Below are 9,811 nucleotides of genomic sequence, written 5' to 3'. Positions count from 1 at the left end.
TGTACAGTGTAAAAAATAAATAAATGAAAATTTCCCAATTCTACCCCATTTGGAATTTTTTCCCTGCTTCCTACTGCATGGTATGCAACCGTAAATGGTGCCATTGGAAAGTACAACTTGTCCCACAAAAAATAAGCCCTCATAAGGCTATGTGAATGTAAAAAAAAAAATATTAGGACTATGGGAAGGCGGGGAGTGAAAAAGGAAATCGCAAAAATTTTAAATCCTAGGGTCCTTAAGGGGTTAAAATCTAGACGTGTCAGGCAAATTCCGAGTTCATATTTGGAATCAACGCGCTCATTTTAGTATAAATCACATGTTTTTCTTTCAGTAGCAAAACCATTGTTGTGCGGTGTTATTATTATTATTATTAGGGTCGATTCAGACAACTGTAAGTGATTTGCAATCCGCAAAAAACACAGATTCCACAATTTGCGGAATGCACCCGGCCAGATCTATATAGAAATACCTAGATTGTGGACAAGACTAGGACATGCTCTTTATTTTTTGCGGGGCCATTGAAATGAATAGGGATGTAGACCCAGAAATACAGTCGTCTGAATGGACTATTTGTTGGAAAATTTCATAAAAATGTAAAGCATTTCTATCTATCTATCTATCTATCTATCTATCTATCTATCTATTATCTATCTATTATCTATTATCTATCTATCTTTCTATCTATTATCTCTCTATCTATTATCTATTATCTATCATCTATCTATCTATTACCTATCTCTCTATCCATCTATCTATCTATTATCTATCTATCTATCTATCTATCCATCTATCTATCTATTATCTATCTATATCTATCTATTATCTATCTATTATCTATCTATCTATCTATCTATCTATCTATCATGTATCTATATATCTCCTATCTATCTATCTATCTATTATCTATTATCTATCTATCTATCTATTATCTATCTATTATCTATCTATTATCTATCTATCTATTATCTATCTATCTATCTATCTATCCAATATCTATCATCTATCTATCTATCTATCTATCTATCTATCTATCTATCTATCTATCTATCTATCTATCTATCTATATCTTTTATCTAATCTATCTTTCTCTCTATCTCATATCTATCTATTTATCATCTATCTATCTATCTATATCTATCAACTATCTATCTATGTACAGTATCTATCTTCTATTTTTCTAATTATCTATCTACATTCACACACGTAAATTTTGCTGCTTAAACTTCTGCAACTGGAAAACATTTCTAATCATCGGAATGTGGTTGTTTTGGTGGCAAGCATCTGTATTTCAGCAAGCCCCATCAGATAAATGGGACAGTTGCAGAAAGTCCCACAACAAAATCTGCCATGAGTTAACTTCCCCCACGAAAAAAAGAAAAAATATAATTTTTCATATTTAATGTAAGGAGCAATATCAATTTTAAGCACAAAGTTGTTTAACATCTCGTAAGACATGCTTAGTAGTAAAACAAAACACAGAAAATGCACAAACTAGTTCATTTTTATTGAAATTGTAAAAAAAAAAAATATTATGGCTTAAAAAACTGACATAAAGCACATAAACTATACAATAAAAACCTAGTTACCTATACTTGAGTCTAATGATAATGTTTACAATTAAAATAGTATATGTATAATACATTTAATTATCATCTAATTATAACAATTTAAGTTAATTATTTCATTAAAGAAAGCTAAGAAAAAGTACATAACACAAAAATCTGTTTCTGACAACGTATTTTGATATGTCATAACTAATGTATATATATTGTTTTCCATTTTTTCTTTTCATAGAATTATTTTATTATTAGAAGTTGAGCAATTTTTTCAATCATTTCTAGAAGTTTAGCTGCATCACAAAATACTAAAATACCTAAATACTTAAGAATAGTTAACAGTATATTCTTATAAGTGTAAAAAGTAACAACATTTAGTTGAGATTCTGACCAGACATTTGGAAAACTTGCCTTCATGAATCTAAAGAATTTTTTTTCTTATACTGTATTTCACAAACTAAATCCAAGTCAGCAAAAAAACCAAAAGAAAACTAAATCTTGAAATGCAGTTGCAGACGGATCAGTAGAACAATGAATGGATAAAAAGACAGATTGTTCCTACTGGTGCCTCTTTGGGGATCAGCCCTTTACTTTGCACACCCCTGTCTTTCAACTGAGGCATCCAACTGGCTGTTGAGAAAAACCTAACATGTGAAAGCACACCCATCACTGGCCTCAGGCAGGGAGGATCATTACTGCAGAGAGCTATAAAGACAGCACTCCAAATCCATTAGGCACCTGTTGCCAGAAGCACCTTGATGTGTGAAGGTGCTGAAGAAGAGTATGAACTCAATTCATCTTCCAGCTCATCAGAGATCTACAAGCCTTCATCAGACTCACCCAAAAAGTTCACAGGAAGCCACAGAGATGGCAGTATACTGTGACAACTTCAGCATGTACCACCAGCAGAACTTACATTCTTCTCAAAGGGCGGCCAACTATGGAATTGGGGAATATCCACCTTCAACTAACCCTTACTTATGGCTTGGTGGGCCAGGAGTCAATAATGCATCAAGCTACCTTCATGGAAGTAACCCAAATTCTTATATGCCACCTTCGTATGGATCTCAGAGACAGTTCCTGCCAAATTCATCAGGTTTCAGTGGGACAGATCTTGGATGGTTATCCATAGCTTCTCAAGAGGAACTTCTGAAGTTAGTGAGGCCTCCATACTCTTACTCGGCCCTCATTGCTATGGCCATACAAAATGCTCCAGAGAAGAAACTAACCCTGAGCCAGATATACCAGTACGTGGCAGACAATTTCCCTTTTTACAAAAAGAGTAAAGCCGGATGGCAAAATTCTATTCGACACAACTTGTCTCTGAATGACTGCTTCAAGAAAGTTCCAAGAGATGAGGATGACCCAGGTAAAATCATGACTACAATTATCTAATTAATTATTAATATTTTCCAAAAAAAAACCACTATTATTCTATTTTAATTTCACCTTAATTTTATTTATTTTTTTAAAGTAATGAACATTTGTAATTATTAAAATAAAAACATATATGTTTACCTTTTACATCTTCCAATATCTTCACTTACATTTATGGAGTTCTCGACCTTAAATGGCTCAAGTGTAGACAAGCATATGAAATTGCATAAGTCATGAAGTAGTTTAGGAGGTCATTGATCCATAAAACATTAGTCTATGTATTTCTAAGTCATAAATGTTATTTTTTTAAATTGATTGACTTTGAAAAAAAAAAAAAAAAAATGGGATTGTCTATTTGAATCACTACAAACTCCACATATTTTTTTGTGCTTTTTAGTAGTTTATTTTAGTTATTTTTTTTATTGTTATCAGTATTAACTAGAGATTTTTATTATCTTATGCGATATTTAGGTATTTTAACGCTGTTGTTTTTATTTTAATTTATATTGGATTTATATTGCATCATTTTAATTTTATTTTTCTTACAATGATTAGGCAAGGGCAATTACTGGACCTTGGATCCCAACTGTGAGAAGATGTTTGACAATGGGAATTTTCGCCGGAAAAGAAAGCGCAGGTCAGAATCCAACAACACTGATGCTGTCACAGCTAAAGGTGAAGAAGGTCGCGTGGCCCTAGGGAGGAAAGGTGGTGATAGCCCATCTATGATGACCCCATCATCTCCAGAGATGGAAGCCTCCTCAGATGATCGGAAGAGCACATCTCCCCCTGGAATCACCTCTACCCCTTGTTTGAATAACTTTTTTAGCAGTATGACCTCCTCCTTGGACTCCAGCTCAGTAAATAGACAGATGTCTCTGGGGCTGGTCAATGAACTCTCTCAGAGGAACATTACTGGATTAAGCAGTTTCACCTCAGGCCCCATGGTTGAACCATCTGCAGATTTGCAGGACAGTTTGCACCTCAACAGAGGCACCTACTATAATTCTTTCACAGGCTCCAATCAAAACAGCCAATTTAACAGCCATTTTTACAACAATTTCAGTGTCAACAGCCTCATCTACTCCAGGGAAGGCAGCGAAGTGTAATCCCAGAAGATAATTTACGCCGGCCGCTGTTGGCATATATTATTTGCGCACATTTACAAGAAATATGGAACACAGATTTAAAAATAACTAAAAAAAAATCGTCATATTTTGCGATTCATGTTCACAATAGACCGCTGCTGTTTTTCATTTTAGACATTCCATAAACTTCTTTTTTTTTCTTTTTGGAGTTTTAGAAAGTTAACCGCAAGCGTGACAGCGCACAATTATCTGCCGTGTAAATAGTTGTTCTATACATTACACAGGGAATAAATTTGAGAGGGGGGGATTATATTTTTTTTTTTACTGTTTTTATTTATAATGAGTTTTGATATTTTTATATACTATTCAAGAGACTGTTTGTATGAGTTTTGCAATAAATCATGTAAAAAAAAAGTTTTGAATTAATCTTGCTTAAAAAAGTCAAATCCTATAAAAAAGTGATTTCCATATTAACAAAAAAGTATCAGTGAAGTGTTTTTATCTATCTATTATCTATCTATCTGTCATCTATCTATCTATTATTTATCTATCTCTCATCTATCTATTTATCTATCTATCTATCATCTATCTATCTATTATCTATCTATTATCTATCTATCTATTATCTATCTATTATCTATCTATTATCTATCTATCATCTATCTAATCTATCTATCTATCTATCTATCTATCTATCTATTATCTATCTATCTATCTATTATCTATCTATCATCTATCTATTATCTATTATCTATATATCTATATATCTATCTATCTATCTATCTATCTATCATCTATCTAATCTATCTATCTATCTATCTATCTATTTATCTATTATCTATCTATCTATCTATTATCTATCTATCTATCTATTATCTATCTATCATCTATCTATTATCTATTATCTATATATCTATATATCTATCTATCTATCTATCTCATATCTATCTATTTTTCTATATCTATCTATGTATCTATATATATATATCTCCTATCATCTATCTATCGATCTATCCCATATCTATCTATCTATCTATCTATCTCTCTATTATCTATCTATTTTTCTATATCTATCTATGTATCTACTGTATATATATATATATCTCCTATCATCTATCTATCGATCTATCCCATATCTATCTATCTATCTATCTATCTATCTATCTATCTCATATCTATCTATCTATCTATCTATCTATCTATCTATCTATCTATCTATCTATTTTTCTATATCTATCTATCTATTATCTATCTATCTATCTATCTCATATCTATCTATCGATCTATCTATCTATTATCTATCTATCTATCTATCTATCTATCTATCTATCTCATATCTATCTATCTATCTATCTCATATCTATCTATCTATCTATCTATCTATCTATCTATCTATCACTGCTATATGAAAGCAGAGCTTTTTTTAACAATTATCTGGTCACTTTTTACTCTATAATTTACAATTATTACAATATTTGTTTCATGGACCAAAATATATTTATAATGTATATATTAGGCTTGTTTATTAATCAGTAAAGGCCCCTTTAAACACGGACCAATGCATAGACAATTTTCGAGAACAAACAGAAAGTTCCCTATAACTGCCTGATTGTCAGCAGAGGTGAGATCTTCATTTACATGCAGCAATCATCTCTTCTGGACGGGAACGAGCGATGGCTACAGTGACCAGTCCTCCCCGTACACATTCACTGTTTTGGGGCAGCAGATCGCTTTTTACTCCAGATGATCTGCTGCTCATGAACTCTGACTTCTTGTGTCACATCCACTATATATTTACCCGAGGAATGAGCGCTTGCTTGTTCTTTAGATGATGGCAGCACTTTTACACAGGGCAATTATCGAGAACATAAATGTTTGTAGCCCAATAATTGTCAAGAGGCCTTAAGGGGAACATTAGAAGACACATAGAAAATCTTATATTCCTACTGATAGGAAGCATTGGGTTCCTTCGGTCGGAGGTCATCTTCATCTGGTATTCTTCCATGTGTTTTCCACCTTCATTACACTTATTTAATATTCCCGGTTTATTCTTTTAGTTTAATATAAATCAATCATAAGCTTCAATTTTAGAGCTGTGAGATCCCACTACAATTATACTACGACTTTACCTATCCCTATATACATTGACCCTGCTTTTCCTGCTATGTATCATCAGCTGGACTGCAATGCACATAATATATTATTAGGTGTCATCAGATTATAGTAATTGATACAGATGCCTTTTCCCGCTCGGATCATCATATTTGTTCATGGGTTGTGTCTGGTATTGCAGTTTTATTGAATAGGGCCAAGCTGCAATGCCAGACAGAGCCCATGGCCAATTGTGGTGATGTTTCTAGAAATGAAATCAGACCTTTCATTTTATCGTTGACAACCCCTTTAATTTTCCTATAAAGAAAACTTAGAAGCCGATGCAGACTGCTTCCCATTGATTTTTATTTCCTTAAGGTGGTCCTTCCGTTGTGATTGGTGGGTCTTTGGCCTTTGAGATCCCCACCAATATGAATAACAAAAATGCTGAGGTTCCTTCCGTTTTCTCCTGCACAGGTTGTTCCTGGCCACCTGCAGTGGGACCTCAATCAGTTAGTAAATTATGGCATATTGCCATTACTTACTATATGGGAAAACCCCTAAAATATATTTGTGGAAATTACCTAATGATCTTGTTCTTCTCACTGTGCGTTACTGTGGTTGAAAGTTAACTCTCCATGCGCTGGCTTCCCAATGAGTTTGTGGAGGGCTTGCGCTTAGGAACAGAAGCCAACCAGAGAAAGCAGAGCTGCAGGATGTGGAAGTAAAATCAAAATGGGAAGAAAAATTATGGAGGCAGATGAGAGATTTCATTGCAGCTAAGCTTCCTCAGTCCATAACATAGCTGTTCCTAATGTAATACACATGTGGATATGAAGAAAAACATGTAAAGAAGCATGACACTAATGGTTGGTGAGACATACTTACTTAGATCTCTTGTTGTAGAACATGTTGTGGTTTATAAGGCACTTCTGCTGGTCAACACCACTAGTTTCTAGAACCTAATTGTGACATTGAGTCTGTCACTGGTGGCAAATAATAGCTCTACAATATTTGGTAAGGCAGAAATCGTTAATAGGAGATAAGGTCTTGTTAGGAATGGTGTTTCCAGTAGCAGATATTTGTGAAGAGGAGTGAGAAGATTAATAGGATGTTCTCAGTTAAAGTGCTTTGAGGGATCTGTAGTGTTTGAGAAGAGAGATAGAGCACAGGAAAGATTAGGTGGAGAAGATTAGTGGTTACTGGAGATGGAAGAGATTACTTAGTAGGCCATTATCTGCAAGATAAAAGGCAATGACTGCCTGATTCACAAGGGTATAGTACACACCAGACATTTAAGGTGACCATACACTTTAGACCAAACCCATCAGGACTGGCCAACCATCTAATATATATTAGATGTTCAGTTGACGTTTGTTCAGAATATGTGCAGGTAAAAAAGAATCTGCACATTGGGTTTTAACATGTCCGAACCTTGGGTTCTCAAAGGACATAAGTCACTGCAGTAAGTGTATGACAGCAGTTCACTCCCTCATGAGGACATACACATGCTTGGTCAAATTGAGCATGTATTTGGGGAGGTTAGGAGCTGTGGGCCAACAGCTATGGAAGGTGTATGGTGACTTTTTACCCAGTATATGGTGGTGTACAAATCTGCCCCTAGTAGCTATCCCCATATTGTTGCATATTTAGAGAGGGAACCTGAGTGAAGGATTCACCTCTATGTGTCTAGTGTTATGAGGTTTTAATGTAGAATTCTACACTTATCTGACCAGACACAATGTTTACAATTGTGACCCGTCTATCCAAAGGTCACCTTCCCAAATAATGAGGATCATCATAGTGGTTTAGAAAATGTGAACCAAGTACTAGATATCAGTGGTTTCCTCCTTGATACCCTCTCATGAATCGTATGTAGTCTCTGTCTTCTTCTTATTATGGAGTCATTGTGGACATCGATCTTAGTTGGTTAGATGGGTCTTCAGATGCTCTCCTGGATGAGTTGTTACTGCAGGGTTGGAGTCAGGGGCAGGGCCGGCGCCACCCATAAGCAGAGTAGGCCACCGCGTAGAGCGCACTCTGCCTGGGGGCGCCGACACTCTGGAGTCCGAATCCCAAGCACTAGCACCCAGCCGCCGTCCGTGCCCCGCCCCTACTTGTAATCCATCTGACATCATCTCCTTGACTCCTTCTGTTCCTGTACTTGCTGGCCGGATGCGCTGCGAGTGCGAGCCTGCGGTGGGTCTCGCGGGATCACGCACCGAAGACACATGATCTTGGCAAGAGCCAAGGCAATGTGGACCTGGAGCACAGCGAGGAGCAGAACCTGGTGACCACCCCTGGCAACCTCACTCTGTCAACCTGCACTAGGGTGTCAGAGGCTGCGGGACAGTGACTGGCAGCAGCAGGGTGGCACACACTTGTGTACAGGGATCAGGGCACACCTGCTGCTTGACTTGGGGCCATAGATTCTGACTGGCACAGGGTTCCCAGCAGTGGCACATGGAGCATAATAGGTGGCACAGACTGTCTAAAGGGCTATGAATGGTACAGGGTGCAGGACAGTGCCAGACTGGCAGAGGGCACAAGGCAGCATACTGTTTTATGTTGCCCTGGTTGCACAGGATTTCAGAGAGTGGCTGAATGGCACCTGGCAGTGAATAGGTGGCACTGCTCATGTTTGGTGTGCCAACCTGCTGAACAGCGTAGAGTGGCATCACTGGGATTGTACTAGGTGGCAGACAATGGCTGGATATTATATATACATGACCATAGTCAGACTGGCACAGGGTACGCAACCATAGTCAGACTGGCACAGGGTACGCGACCATAGTCAGACTGGCACAGGGTACAAGACCATAGACTGGCACAGGGTACACGACCATAGTCAGACTGGCACAGGGTACATGATCATAGACTGGCACAGGTTACACTACCATAGTTAAATATTGCATGCAATAGGTGGCAGAAAAAGGGGCGGGTAAATGGGCGTGGTCAATGGGCGGAGTCAAGGGGGCGGCAAAATTTGCTTTTGACTAGGGTGGCAAAAATCCTTGCACCAGCCCTGGTCAGGGGTAAAGCTAGGCTTTATTTTATCAAGAACAAAGATTCAGTTTGGCACCTTTCATCTGAGACAAAATGATTATTGATCTGTAGTTCATTAGCCCAATCATTAGCCACCCTGGCTCTGCTGCTACTGGCTGTTGGCTCTGCTTTTTTTCCACCATATAAAAGTGCTACAAGCTCCAGAGGAGCAGAGCAGAGGGTGGGAGTGGTAGTGGCTCTGGCTGCGATGACTATTCACAGTGGCAATCGTCACATCAATGCACCCTACAGCCACGGCACCAGGGGCGCCGCCTGCAACAGTGTGTTCGCCCCTGGATCCCCCATGTAACGACTTCTAAGGAAGCCTCAATAAAGACATTGTCTATATCCTGGTGAGTGCCGCAACTTTGTTACTCTCTCCTTCCTATATTGTGAACTAATGGGAGGGTGCTCCCTTTCCTTCCTCAAGGCACAACCTGATGTTGGGGCTCCTGATTGATGGTAGTTTTGGTGCCCTTGGTGTTGTGAGTTTGCTGTGGGTACAAGACAGAAGATATAGGTATATGGTGTATATAGCTAAATATGCAGCCTCTTCTTAGGTCATGTGACATCACGTTCATTAGTCACGTGGCCTAGGCGCAGCTCAGTCCCATTCAAGGGAATGACCCTGAGCTGCAATACCAAGCACAGCCA

At 37.6% G+C, this 9,811-nt stretch overlaps 1 protein-coding gene across 1 annotated transcript; it reads left to right on the top strand.

Annotated features, from left to right (window-relative positions):
- The first annotated feature begins 2,339 nt into the window (after window positions 1-2,339).
- LOC120991831 (forkhead box protein I1c-like) lies at window positions 2,340-4,042 on the top strand. Its single transcript, XM_040420586.1, has 2 exons — window positions 2,340-2,925; window positions 3,489-4,042. The coding sequence occupies exons 1-2, from the start codon at window positions 2,340-2,342 to the stop codon at window positions 4,040-4,042; spliced, it is 1,140 nt and encodes a 379-aa protein (XP_040276520.1).
- Window positions 4,043-9,811: the final 5,769 nt, after the last annotated feature.

Source organism: Bufo bufo, chromosome 2 (genome assembly GCF_905171765.1).
Source record: "Bufo bufo chromosome 2, aBufBuf1.1, whole genome shotgun sequence".
Classification (NCBI taxonomy): Eukaryota; Metazoa; Chordata; class Amphibia; order Anura; family Bufonidae; genus Bufo; species Bufo bufo.
This window is presented reverse-complemented; position numbering and strand designations above follow the sequence as displayed.